The sequence below is a fragment of the Hevea brasiliensis genome, chromosome 14 (genome assembly GCF_030052815.1).
Source record: "Hevea brasiliensis isolate MT/VB/25A 57/8 chromosome 14, ASM3005281v1, whole genome shotgun sequence".
In the NCBI taxonomy this organism is placed as follows: Eukaryota; Viridiplantae; Streptophyta; class Magnoliopsida; order Malpighiales; family Euphorbiaceae; genus Hevea; species Hevea brasiliensis.
The window spans coordinates 293,460-307,864 of record NC_079506.1 but is presented as its reverse complement, the minus strand read 5'-3'; the positions used below and the strand labels follow the sequence as shown (position 1 = coordinate 307,864).

Below are 14,405 nucleotides of genomic sequence, written 5' to 3'. Positions count from 1 at the left end.
GGATCTCCCCTTTACTTCTAAAATTCACAGAACTTTCAATAGGCATTCCCCTTCTGCTCTAAACTTCCAAGGGTTTTGACCCAAATTTTGTAACAAAATTCCCAAGTTTTAATTGTAAAGGGATGTCCCCTTGGCCCCTAAAGTCTCGAGCTTTCAGTAGGCATTCCCTTCTGCAGCTCTGCTCTAAAATTAATGTGTTTTGAACCTTATTTATATAGCAGAAATGCCAAGTTTTAATCTTTGGGATGTCTCCTTTGGCCTCTATAGGTCTTAACTTTCCAGCTAGGCATTCCCTTCTGCTCCAAACTTAATAGGTTTTGAAACTTAAATTGCATAGCAAAATCCCGAGTTTTAATTGTTGGGATGTCGCCTTGGACAAGTCTTGAACTTTGAAGGTCATTCCAGGTATAATACTAAAGGGCCAAACCCTTTATAAATTCCATCTTGCTATTCCACTTGATGGGTCATGATTTGTATTGATTTTTAATTGTGTTATTTTGACTTAGAAGTCATATTTACAATACTTGCAGGGGAGAAAGTTATTTTCTTTGGCTCCACCACACCAAGGGATTGATGGGGAACGGACTGATCTCTGGAGTGATTGTCCATAAATGAAACGAGAAGGGTAATGGACCAAATAGAAGAAGTACCAATTGGAATAAAAGATGGAGCTTCTGTGGTGAGTATGATGATAATGCACCTTGTCGACGAGGATGGCATGTTTCTCATGATGATTGCTTCACTTTGTATTAGCAAAAAAGTAAAAAAAAAACTGCCCTTGAATCTTCAATTCAACAGCACAAGAAGTACAGTAACAAATCCTTATTTTACAGGTAGAAAATTGCGGGTGTGCTGCTTGTTTTCACAGTAGCATTAGATGAAGTGGAAACGAATTCATAGAATTTGCTTGGTGAAAATTTGATGTTTAGGTGATCAATCAAAAGGGTTTAGTCTGGAATCTTTTATATTCTGATTGGGTTGTTGAAGAACAGGTCAATGAGGCATGGATGCTATATTTACACATTTATATTAGAATTAACCACAAATTATATTTATTCCCCTTCTTTTTCTTTTCTTTTTGAAAACATGAAATTTTCTGGAACTGCATTTGAGTTTCCAATGGAGTTTTCTTTATAAATTCCCATTTTTTGATAGCAAGGCATATTATAGTGGCAGAATAGTGAATAAGGTTGACATCCCCTGGTTTGAAGCTGGAATGCTATAGTGCATTAATGAAAGTATGGTACTAAACAGAAAAAAATGAAGGTGCAAGATCCTTGTAACTGTACTAAGGAAAATTGAATCAAAGCGTAACTGAGTGAAGCTAAGAAACTAATTTAGACATTCACCATAATACAAACTCTAGCCCTGATGAACTCCCTCGTATGCATTGCTGGATGACTTCTTCAGGGAAAATGGTTGCTGAAACCAGAGTTTACAAAACCAATTAATGGAAGGGGGATTCATCAGTAGTATTTGGTATAAATCATATATTAATTGGCTAAGTGAGAAGAAAAGAAGATAAACTAAAGCATGTTGATGAGTTTCAAGAAGCAAAATCTAAGCATATAAACCAGGACTAAATAGGAAGCAAATTTGAAAAAGGCTAACACAAAAGCTTCAATTAGTCCAGAAAATCTTCCTTTACATGGATATACTTGAAGATCAAGTGCAGTCAAAACAAACAATTAAGGTTCAACTCATATATATATATATATATATATAATAAATAACTCATCTACTCTGTCACTGAAAGGACCCAACGGTCTTAAAGGACTCGTGGAGATGCCTCAAAGTGTCTTCATCCTTATTCCACTCAGGTGTCGGTGCATTAACAAAATGAGCATATAACTTGTTCTTAGCACAAGTAACCTTGATCAAGCTATGTTTCCCAATCCCATCAATTTCATACACATAATACACTTGCCCATCTCCATCCTTCTTCTCTTCACTCTTCACACTATCTGCTCCCGATATCAAGTCTTGCAAACCCACATCAGACAAGGCCAAATTATTTAACACCACATCTTGTGGGGCTAGTTGCCTGAATCCTGCAAGAAACGTCAAGTACTCTTTTTCAGTCCTCTTCTTTGGGTTGTAGAACTCGCTATCAGTTCCATTCGTGCCCTTTTCAACTTTGGAGACTAGGCGTTCTTTCCACCCATCAGGGACATCGTAGACGTACTCAGCTGAGGCTTTCTTGTCGGAGTTACCGCCGTATCCACCGTAGTTGGCCGCGCTGGCTGCGGTGCCGTAGTAGATGTGGTAGGTTTGTGCTGAGTCTGCAAGGGAAGGAGCTGTGGTGGTTAGTATTGTAGTGGCAGCAATAGCGGCAGTTAGTGTTGTGTTTAAGAGGGGTTTGTGGGGTGGCATAGGGAGCTGGGTTTTGGGTGGTGGCGGAATTTGCGGTGGCTTTTGGGGGGTGGCGGAGGAGGAGAGGCAAGCTGATGGAGAGAGAATGGTGGCCATGTGATGGGATTGGCTAGTAGCGGATATTGTATTTTATTTTATTTTCTGTTTTATATGTTCTCTCCGATCTTATAGCCCATTGCTTCGGCCAATCAAATGCAACCAGCTATATCTCCTGAAATTAAAATTAAAATTAAAATGTTAAAGGGAAAATAATTGGAGTATTTTTTCTTTTTTTTTTTTTTAATGGAGTCAGTTGTTAAACGATTAATAATTGTAGAATAAAAATTTTATTTTATAATTAAAATTTTAATTTTTACTGTTTTTAAATTATTAATTTTAAAAATTTATTAAAAATTATATTTATAATTTCAATAATACTAACTCTCTTCTATTAATATTTTCCACTAAGAAAGTAATTAAATTATTTAAATTATAATAAAAAAATTTTATAATTTAATTAAATTATTTTTATTTCATGCAATTAAAAGATAAAGAAAATAATAAAATGAGTTATAAAAATTATAAAAATAATAATTATATTTAATAGAGATTAAAATAAAATTAAAAAAAATTGTTAATTTTGAAAAAAAGTGAGAGATAAAAGAACATATATTATGAAATTAATTTAAATATTTTCATTATTTTAAGAAAGATATAATTGACATATAGTACAATTATAGAAAATTTGAACTTATATGAAAATTTATTAAATTAAATATTTATATACAAATTTATATCTTATAATTAATTTTATACATTTTAATATAAATATTTTATATAATAATTATTAAACTCGTTATCATATGAATTTAAATTTATATTAGATTTACCTATTAATATAAATATATTTTTATATGATAATAGTATGAGTTTAAGTATCCTCATATTAAATATTTTTTACTACATTCGTGTAAGATTAATATTGTCATTTATTTCAACTAAAGTGTAATCATTATAAATTTATTTTTATTTCAATTTTTATAATAAATGTAAATATAAATATATTAAAATTTATTTAATACAGTTTATTTTTATGGGAACTATAATTTTTAATAACAATTTATATAAAAATAAGTACATATTATATTTAATAAGCTGTAAATTATATTCCCCATATAATTAGGGTGCATTAAATAAAAATTAACACATTTACACCCATTAAAAAAATTATTTTTATATAAAAACTTAATATCATTTAGATTAAATATTTATATTAAAATTCATGTATAATTAATTAATATTAATTAATTATACATGAATTTTAATATAAATATTTAATCTAAATTTATAAAATTCATTGTCATATATATATATATATATATATATATATATATATATATATATATATATATATATTAACAAATACAATAACTAAAAAAGTGAAAAACTGGCTATCTCAAAAAGAAAAAAAATTAACAAACTGGCATCCCTCAATTTAACCATACAATGATACAAATGTCTCAATAATAGTAAAATAATTATAAAATTATAAAATTTAAATTTTAAAATTAAAGTAAAATAAAAATAAATTAATAATAACTATTTAAAAAAAAAGAATCTTCTCAACCACTCAATCAAATATAAACTAAAAAACGACAACTTTTCTAGCATCCCTTCGCCCACCAACCGCCAAAAAATGGAAACCCTAGGCGATATAGGGCAAGAAATTGAGAGAGGAATGGGAGAGACGCAACTTCCTTTAATTATTCTTTGCTTTTTCATGTAATTTGCTCCCTTTAATTTCTCTCTGTCTCTCCTCTTCGATTCTCTTCTTCCAATTTGAAATACGTGCCTTCTCAGCTTCATCTCAATGTCTAAGAGGTGATGTTCCTTTCTTTTATGGCGTAATTTTGTGTTTTCGTTGAATTTCTTCGCGAAATTTTTGTATTTTAAGGAATTTTCATTGTTAACTGATCATGATCATTATCGTTATTGTGGTTTTGTGAGTCTTCTAGGAGAGATGATTGTGTAATTAAGAGCTGAATAGATAGGAGATGATTGTGTAATTAAGAGCTGAATGGATTGTAGGAAAAATAGAAGAAAGTTTTTGGATTTGTTGATTTTTCGGTTTTAAATGGGTAAAATTTGCATTTTTGATTGGTGTGGAGGAAGCTTTTGCATCTGAAAATTTAAGTGGATTTCTTCTTGTTTGCTTGGAAGGACAAGGAAAATAGTAGTACCAAATTGTCTTATTTTTTGACGAAAATTTTGTGGTTCATTGTATTTTCTGAGCTGTTCTGCCTGCAAGTTTTTTCACAAATTGCTACAGTTGTGGTATGTTAACCAACAGAGGAACTAGCTCACCAAGAAGAAAATGGATAAACTTGTTGTTCATGTTGATATTGGATGATGCTGTGCATTTATGCATGAATTAGCTTGAGTTTAATTTGAAGAGAATAACTTTTCTTCTGTCATTGGGGAATGGAGGTGGGCTAGAGTTCTATGATCTTCCATTGATGGAGGATTACTGATATCATATCATGCAGGTTTTGATATTGTTTTTTGGTATGCTTATTTTTTCTAATAATTTTATGTGTCTCCTATTTTTCCAGGGTACTTTGCAAGTTCTTTGCTCATGGAGCATGTTTAAAAGGGGAGCATTGTGAGTTTTCACATGACTGGAAAGATCCACCAAATAATGTAAAGATATTTCCTCCTACTTGATTTATTTTCTCTCGGTTAATTATCAATGAAGTGATAGTTTTAGTTTTCTCATTATTGGTTTCTCTTGGTTATTAACACAGATTTGCACCTATTATCAAAAAGGAATCTGCTCTTATGGCAGTCGTTGCAGGTATGAACATGTTAAACTATCTAGGACAGATACTGCTTCATCTTCATCAACACTTCCTCATCAATCTATGGTATCAACTTCTGTTCCTCTGGCTCGTCCTCTGAGAACTGGATTTGGCAGGGGAACATCAGTCCCAGGTGCTTCTGGAGAGCTTTCTGCTTCAAGTAGACCTTACTTTCCTCCCACCAAGCCAGCATGGAATTTGGACTCTAGACCAAACAACTTTTTAGAAAACGATGGCATTATAGAACCAAGGAATGTTAAGCCAGAAGACCGTTCTCTCTGTTCATTTGCTGCTGCTGGTAATTGCCCTCGTGGAGATAAATGTCCTCATATTCATGGTGACATTTGCCCCACTTGTGGGAAACATTGCTTGCATCCTTTCAGACCTGAAGAAAGAGAGGAACATTTGAAAACATGTGAGAAGAACCAAAAGCATATCGAGGCATTAAAACACAGTCAAGATATAGAGTGCAGTGTATGTCTAGATCGTGTGCTTGCAAAACCCACAGCAGCTGAACGAAAGTTTGGGCTGTTATCAGAATGTGATCATCCCTTCTGTATATCCTGTATTAGGAACTGGCGTAGTAACTCCCCAACGTCTGGAATGGATGTCAATACTGCATTGAGGGCTTGCCCAATATGCCGTAAGCTTTCATATTTTGTCGTTCCAAGTGTCATTTGGTATTCCTCTAAAGAAGAAAAGCAGGAAATTATTGATAGCTACAAGGCAAAACTGAGGTATTCTTGTGCGCACCTATGCTTTATCTTAGCCCAAAATTCTATATTAGTCTAATTTTGGGAACCTGTTGAAGTAATTTGCAAGATCAGTGTGTTGAAATTGAAAGCATTTTAAGATGTATATAATATATATTGATGTAGTTTCATATAATTAATTGAGTGCTTAGTGTTGTGGTTGCATGGAGTTCATAGTTACATAAATCCTTAATAACTGCATATGGTTTATAGGAATTTGACCTAACAGATTAATGGGCAATCTAGATACTGGGGCTTCTGCATTTGTGTTGTACTTTTTTTGCCCCCCTTTTTTAATGAAGTAACCTAATTTGTATGTCTTTTTATTTTTCATTTTGTTGACAGGTCTATAGATTGCAAGCATTTTGACTTTGGCAATGGGAACTGCCCATTTGGGACAAGTTGTTTTTACAAGGTAAAGTGATAGTCTTGTTTGAATTTTGCAACTACAATTTTGATAATGTGATGCAGTCTTTGCCTTTCTATCAGAGCGTGATGTGTTGGTTTTCTTGTAGTTTGGAAATTTTGCTTATAATTATTTGTGTGAATTGAAGGCTAACCAACTTTTTAATATTTTTGTCAGCAATACTTTTGCTTTCCTTTGTTTTTATGTATTTATTTGTTTTTATTCTTTTCATTTCAAGCAGTAACTTCTGTATATCTTCCCCACTCTGTCTTTGGCTGTATTGAATGTTGCCGGCCCTGGGCAAGCTTTATCTTTTCCCTTTTATTGCTATACATGTGCCTTTGAGAAGTGATTTATTAAGATCTCTAGAAAATATTCAGATCTGAAAAAAAAAAAAGCGAGGTTAGTCTTTTTCTTTCAGAACAGCTGGAGTTAGGAAAATAGATTTTATTTGGGATGTTATAATGGATGGTTAGAAAAAGCTTGAAAAATGGATGGATGGATGGCTGGCATGATTTGCGTTGAGCCTAAGGTAGTATTCTCTTTTTTTTTTTTTTTTTTTTGAAAAGACTGGTTTTTGAAACTGAAGAATGGAGAAATTCTGATGTGGATTGGAAAGCAAAAGACCAGTGCCACTGCCACACCATTTTGACTTGATATGGGGAAGAGAGGAGGGCTTTTTTTTTGTTGGGGGGGCGGGCTGGTGGGAGGGTGGGTGGTTGTCTATAGAGCGTATAGGAAACTCAAATTATTTATTGAGAAAGTTATATTGGTTTTACCAATACAGCTGTCATTTACAACCTTGTCCCATCCCATGAATAGTTTAACCACTGTTGCTGCCTCTGTCTCTGATCGTTTTTATTGTCTGTCCATTGCAACCATTTGGCACAACCAGCCCTGATTGTGATGCTTTTACCAGCATCATGTAACTTTTCCTTCACCATCATTTTTACCTTATTGTGAGACTTTGTTGACCATATCTACTTGAAATTGTACTTGTCTACTTAAATTTATGCAAAAATACACATTAGCTTTTTTGTGGACTTCTACTATGTTTTTCGTTTATCGATTTTCCGCATTTCGTGACATTCTTGAAGATGCTGTTGAAAAAATTGACTTCTTCCAAGCACTTTAGCTTCTACATTTAGTCCTCAGAATTGAGAACCTTTGTATTCATTTACTTTCATTTTGGAGAGCATTGGCATTCTCTCTCCTTTAATGGATACAATGTTGTGTTGTGTTCCAGCATACTATCAAGCCAGGCTCATACGCATGGAAATATCACAGACCCCCTCCACGGAGGCCATGTTCTCGCAGAACCAGTGTTGTGGATAATATGAATGCATTCTTTGATCTTTTTGAGCACTTAATTGAAGAAGATGCATTGGACATCTTTGATGTTGAGGATTATTTTGATGAAGATTATGTGGCTTTTTTGTTAATGCTGATGAATATTGGATCAGCCAATACCTCCATTGATGATGAAAATTCTTTGTTTTAAGCTATTAGATTTAGCCTCATTGCAAACTTTTTGTTCATCTTTGGGAATCTTGGAGTTGGTGATTTGGCTTTTATCCTCCGAGTATTTTGAGCATTTTGGAATAGGTGAAGCTTGCAGTTTGTTGCTTGCAGTTTGTTGCTTGTAGTTTGTTGCTTGTAAACCCATGTTTTGAGTTACGTTTGGATGAGTATTCAAAGTAATTCTAGGTTGCTTGACAGGAGGTTGGTTCCATATATTTTATATGTTTGTAGCACTGTGGTGTGAAAGATAAAACAGCCTGGAAGTGTGTTTCTTGGTTGATGTACTGTCATGGGCTAAACTGAACTCTTGTAGCACATACTATATAATATTTATGAAGAGGCTGAAATTCTTGGAGTTCTGATCTCTCTGTATTTATAATTATTTGTCTGAGAGTATTTCCTGCCTTCATAAAGTTTTTACTAATGCCTCTTTAGGCAGATCTGTTTTGTAGAAAGCTTTACATGAGTTGTTGTTCTCAAATACTTGGAAGCAATTGTTGAAGAAGAAATGCATTTTGTGTTGAATTTCCTCTTGGCCTCTTTTCCCCCCCTTATTAACTTTACAATAGATTATAGTGTCTTGATGAGGAGTTGCTTCTTTCTTTCTATTTTTCTTTTTTTTTCCTAATTTTTTATTTATTTGGTACTTGGGGGGAAGGGCCAAGTGGAAGTTGCTTTGAATTATTTTAGTAAATAATAATGTAGTTCTATGTCTAAAGCAAAGAACAAAAATATTCTAGCAACTATTGTGTTATGTTATAAAAATATTCTAGCAACTATCGTGTTATGTTATCACATAGATTGGCCATTATGGATTGCACATCATATTTCTTCCCATATGAAGGCCTATGGTTTATGACTTATTTAACAACAAATGATGCTATGCAATGGCACATTATTCCCATTTGAGTAAATAATATTATTTCTCTTGTGCTAGTTTGCTTAGAATCTCTGGTCATTGTGGCCTTAAAACGTATATATTTATGATATTCCAACTTTGCAGCATGCATACCGAGATGGCTGTTTGGAGGAAGTCGCTCTGCGTCATCTTGGGGCTGAAGATGGAAATACTGTGATCGCAAAAAATATAAGGTTTGTTGGAAGACTTATCTTGCCTTTATGTTTCATAACCGACACCCCTTTTTTTAATTTACTTTCTAATTATGTTATATTTTCTTTCAATAAATTTATAAATTTATTGTACTTTCAGGCTATCAGATTTCCTTGGTAGCCTACAAATAAGTTGAATCAGGCTGTTCAATCATTCCCATGTAAGTTTCCCTTTATGACTTACTTTTTTTCTGATCACTGACTTTTAAGTGTGGATGCACAGACAATCACTCACGTTTAATGCATAAAAACACTTGTACATGCATGCATGATTAACCAAAACTATTCTAGTTGCTTGAACCCGGTCTTGAAATATGCAGGTCAACCAACAATATCAAGATATTTATATTTTCAACTTGTGAAAGGTCTTCAATTTCCTGTATCAAACTCTAGTTGTTTGTGAGGTAAAAGGCCATTGTCTTATAAGTATGGTATTCCATTCTGACAGTTTATTTTTCTGAGGTAACATGGTCTTGCATGGAATTTATGTGGCCTCCATACATAATTTATGTGGCCTCCATACATCTTTTATTGTGGGATCTATTTAGGTTTATAAATAATCTGTACCATGTGCATGAAAATTCATTATAACCAATGCTTAGAGGTGACCAAAATAAAACATGGGGTTTATTGATGCTTAATTTTTTAGTTACTTCTTTAGAAAAATGCTAAGCACGTTACGCAGCCTGTTTAGTTGTCTAGTGGCTCTCTCATATGTGCTATTGCTGTCATAATGTGAATGCTTGTATAATCTTCTCTCTCTCTCTTTCTCTCTCACTCACACACACACACACACACACACACACACCCACCCACCTACCCACCCACACGCCCCATTAATTGGCTGTATTTTTGTGGTCATTTGACATATACTTGCTTATCAAGTGTGTTGCCAGCAAATATTGCCACATTAAACTTATAATTGCTGTTGTTTTGAAAACTGCAGGATTGCTTGCTAGAGTTGACTTAATTATGGGAAGCTGGAAGGTGTGTAATAAACTGCATATTATGTTAAGATGAAATAATTGTGTGAAGAAAACGTCAACCGCGATGCAAAAAATTACATTTAGCGATAAGTTATGAACTTGCCAATGAATATCAATTTGAAGAATGGATGATGTTTGCCAATAAGCTTGCTTCCCTCACAGCAGAAATGGCAGTGAACTGTGTGTAGCTATTGGATTTTTGTACCCTTATCATCCTCAATATTATGAGGTATACATGTCGTGATTTCTGGAAAATTGATTATCAGGGCAGGTGTCTCATACCAATTTAGATCTTCCTCGGTAAAGCTGCATTGTGTATGAGTTGCATGTATAATGATTTTGACACTGAAGTATACAAATGAGATTTTAATAGAGTCGTGCGCTAGACTTGTACTTAAAATAATCCTATAATTGCCATATCGTGTTGATGGTTAAAAGTGGATTTTCGTTTTTGTTTTCCTGGTTCTTAGCGATTTGAATTTGAGATTTCGGACCCTGAAAACAACTTTAATTTCATGTAGTCAAAGTTTATTGGTTACTACATTATTGGCAACTTGATACTTTTCAACCTGAAACAGTTGTTTGTGGATTTGCTCTCTAAAGACCAAAACTGCTTCTGCATTATGTTGAGCCTCTTTCTTCACCTAGTCTATAATGGCTGCTTCCATTTGGTTGCGCCTCTCTCACTGGTCATGGATTTAGAGATTATTTTGTAACTTGGAATCCAATGCATGGCGGCTCTCTTACCAGACAAGTCTTCTTAGGTTGCGATTGATTACAACTATTGTTTATTATTGTATTGAGAAATTGAGAACTATAAAATTTGTCATGCGTGCATTTGTATATTAGGAGTTTGGCATCTTTTGATTAAAGCTACCTACTTAAGCTTTCTTATCTCCTTTCAATAATATTAATTTGAGACTTATGTGATGGTCAAAAGCCTTCCATGGATGAGTTTGAGTTGCATTTTGCAATTTGCATGTGTGGATTTTAAGAATTTGAATTAATTTTTAGACATCTTTCAGGGTAAATTTCAAGGGTTTTAGTAATAAATTCGTCCCAAAATTTAAATATGTGATATGAAACTCTCTAAACTTATTTTGTATGGTTAGATTTTTCTATTTTTTAACAGTTAGTTTTTTCAATTAAAATAATAGTGATGTGCATAATTATCTCTTTTATGTAATAATATAAAACTAGTTATAATTTTTTTCACAGATTAACCGTAATGAGACGATGAAATATTAGATATATAACGATTAGTTAGAAAAATTTTGTCTTCAAAAATAACAATTGTTCATGTTATTTTAGGTTATTTACATTAGTGTGTTATTTATAAACCGATTATTGAAAGTAAAAAAATATTATTGTGAAAATTTTAAAATTTAAATAGTTTTATATTATATTTTTAAGTTTATGAATTATTTTATTATAACTCTAAAGCTATAAAACCGCTATTAAAATCTGTCCCATCTTTCAATCTATGGTCTAAAAAATATAAGGAAAATAATTAATTTTAATTATATATCAAGTTGACAAATTGAAGCGTGTATCATCCTAAGCTCGTAGGTTTAGGCTCAGTTTGAAATTGTGTTTTAAATGTAAAAAATTGATTTAAATAAATCCTTAATTTTGTTCTTGGTTATTCTTAAACAATCTCACTTCATTATTAATAGAAGAGCAGGTTAATGAGTTAATTAATTTATAAATAAGTGCTTTTAAATTGTTTAATAAAAAAAGTACTTAGATTATGAAGATTTATTAACGGCTACAACCTAATCAATTAAGGTTCACATATTCTTCAATCTTCAGTTTGCTGTGCGTTTTCAAGATACCACATGAGATGGCATGCCAAGCATTTGGAAACTTCCTGGAAATTTCATGAATTAAATTGATTGGTTAATCTTCTTTTGACTTGTGTTAGTTTATGCATGTCCTTCACCTACTTCTATAATTAATACTTCATGAAGTGATACTTCAGAAGAATTCATAATTATAATTAATTACATCTCAAGTATTTATCTTCTACTATAATAAATCCCATTAATTGCATCAGGTGTTCTATAATCTATACTTATTAAATTAAAAATAAAAAATAAAAGAAAAATAAGGAAAATCTTCCTCTGGCTCCATTAGCAGACGGGTATATTTATTCAGCTCACAAAAGAGCTCTTTTCATTGACAGTTGTTTATATCTTTCACTTGCATCAGCTACAAGAACCAGTTGATCGCTTCCCAATCCATGCAAGAGTATGTTAACTTCTGATTTCTTGTGTTAGGGAATTAATTTGCTTAATTAGTTGGTTGTATTTGCCTTTAATCATCATGATATTTGTAATTATCTGTGTGAGCTTAGTATTTTACATTGGCTTCATGTGTGCATTTCTTCTGGTTTCAACCAAGTTCATGTTTGTACTTCTTTGTGTATTTGGTCCAAGATTGTTCAGAGTTGTGGTCCTGTTCTGTTGTGTTCTGTTATTCCTCTTCTTCTTCATTGGCCAAACCATGGATAAATCCATCGTCTCCATTTTCTAATGAGCAAAAAATAAATAAACTCCAAGCTAGTTGAAGGGCAATGGTGTACAGAGTTTTTGCAGGGAAAAAATTTTCCATTTCAGGAAATGCAAGTTGATCATATGAAGAAAAGGAGGAGGAGAATGGCAAGAAAGAGAGAAATTATTATCCTCTCTCTGAGTTGTAGTTAGTAAATATATATGTTTGTGTGGAGACAGTGTCCAAAGAATGAAAAGGAAAATGTGGAGTTGATATATGTGGAAGCTCCTCAATAGATTTTACAAATTCCAACATTTTACACCATTTGGTTATCTTTTTTTGCCAATAAGTTATATGCATTTTGTTCTTGAATCCCCCCCAACCCCTAGTTTTTTTTTTATTTATTTATTTATTTTTTTATTTCTAACGAATCTTGAACTTAAAATCTCACAATTTTAAAGATAATTTAATATTATTCTATTAAAACTTAGTCTACCTTCCTTTTCATAAATTCATGATCTTTCCCAATCAAATTAAACTTGTTTAATGGTATAGTTTTCATATTAATCTTCTTAATCTCAATTAGAGTTATCTATCGATCCGAATTAATAGGATATATTTTTATCAAATCAACTCAGTTGAGTGAAGATATGAAATACATATATGTACAGATAGAATGAAATCTTTTGCCAAATCTAAGCATAGAATTGCTAGTTCTCAGGCTTGACTCAATTTAGTTGAGAGTGAGTTTTGATTAGGCAGAGGACTATACCTAGGGATAAAATCTACTATGCAAGAGCCTAACATTATTCAAACCACACCTAGAGATCTAATTTTATTCATGGTGCTCTGTCTCTATCTGAAAGTCTTCTTCACTATCTTTAGCCTCAGCCTAAAATAACAAGAAAGATAATAATACCAAAAAAATCTAGAAGATTATCTTCAATTTTATAAATTTTTGTGACTTATGCCAATGAGTTTTAATTTAATGGTCGGTGAATTTTTTTCAATTTAAATATGTGAAATCTTAAGCTCGAGTGATCAAATTAAATTAATATATTAATCATTTTATCAGTCTCTAGTTCAATTATTTTATATTCAAATGATTGAAAAAAATAATAAAAATAGGAAAGAAATTACAAGGGAAAATGAAATTAAAAGAACATGGACAATCTGCAGGCAATTCTATTGACAGAAACAGAGAATGCCTGTAACATATTAGTGGTTGAAATAAATAAACAAATGTCATTGCTAATTAACAGTTCATCAAGTATTAATTTATTTTATGATACAAGAATCAATGTTGGATAAAATAGTTACTAAGAAAAATTATTTATATAAAAAATGAACCTTTTTATTTATTTTCTCTTATTGTCTTATTTTTATATGAACTATGAACAATAATTACATAGATAATAAAATTAAAAACCACATAAATACAAGAAGGCCACACAATTCCAACTCAATTCCTCATCAAAATCATAAAAATAAAAGAACCCATCAAGAGTGGAGAGATTCTAAATTTCTAATCCATTTAATGCTTGAGGAAAGCAAGCAAAGACAATAACATGGAAGAGCAAATCATAGCCCCAGAAATGCCCAAAGAATAAGCAGCTCCCTTGTCCATTGCTGGTGCTGGGGCTGGTGCAAATTCTTGAGCATCAACACTAGCAAAGAACATTGCCACAACCAAAAAGAAAGAAACCAAAGCCTTGAATGAGCTCATTTGTGCCATAGAGACAGAAAGATTTGTAGCAAGATTTGAAATATGTTAAAGAAGAGAGAGATTTGATGAAAAGGGTTGGGTTTTTGAAAGGTATTTATAGGGACCAAGAAAATGAAAACTTGGAACAGCTAGCTTTTGCAGAAGTTGACAGGTGAGAACAGCTTGAGGCCATGAAATAAAAGGGAACTTTCATAGCATATC

The 14,405-nt window shown here is 32.4% G+C and overlaps 2 protein-coding genes across 4 annotated transcripts; one reads left to right on the top strand and one right to left on the bottom strand.

Annotated features, from left to right (window-relative positions):
* Nucleotides 1-1,744: 1,744 nt before the first annotated feature.
* LOC131173120 (thylakoid lumenal 19 kDa protein, chloroplastic-like) lies at nucleotides 1,745-2,471 on the bottom strand. The gene has a single exon (XM_058134878.1). The coding sequence runs from the start codon at nucleotides 2,467-2,469 to the stop codon at nucleotides 1,747-1,749; it is 723 nt and encodes a 240-aa protein (XP_057990861.1). The 5' UTR covers nucleotides 2,470-2,471; the 3' UTR covers nucleotides 1,745-1,746.
* A 1,530-nt stretch (nucleotides 2,472-4,001) lies between these two features.
* On the top strand, nucleotides 4,002-10,357 carry LOC110648175 (putative RING-type E3 ubiquitin transferase C3H69). 3 transcript variants are annotated; one of them, XR_009143426.1, is made up of 9 exons: nucleotides 4,002-4,233; nucleotides 4,965-5,052; nucleotides 5,157-5,206; nucleotides 5,327-5,947; nucleotides 6,308-6,377; nucleotides 8,893-8,981; nucleotides 9,100-9,160; nucleotides 9,320-9,403; nucleotides 9,946-10,357. XR_009143426.1 is itself a non-coding variant. In XM_021802323.2 (7 exons), exons 1-6 carry the CDS (start codon nucleotides 4,223-4,225, stop codon nucleotides 9,134-9,136), a joined length of 1,086 nt encoding a protein of 361 aa, XP_021658015.2. In that variant the 5' UTR covers nucleotides 4,002-4,222; the 3' UTR covers nucleotides 9,137-9,160; nucleotides 9,946-10,357. The 3 variants fall into 3 exon arrangements, 1 of the variants encoding a protein (XP_021658015.2); XR_002493536.2 differs by having other exon boundaries at nucleotides 5,157-5,947; XM_021802323.2 differs by lacking the exon at nucleotides 9,320-9,403 and having other exon boundaries at nucleotides 5,157-5,947.
* Nucleotides 10,358-14,405: the final 4,048 nt, after the last annotated feature.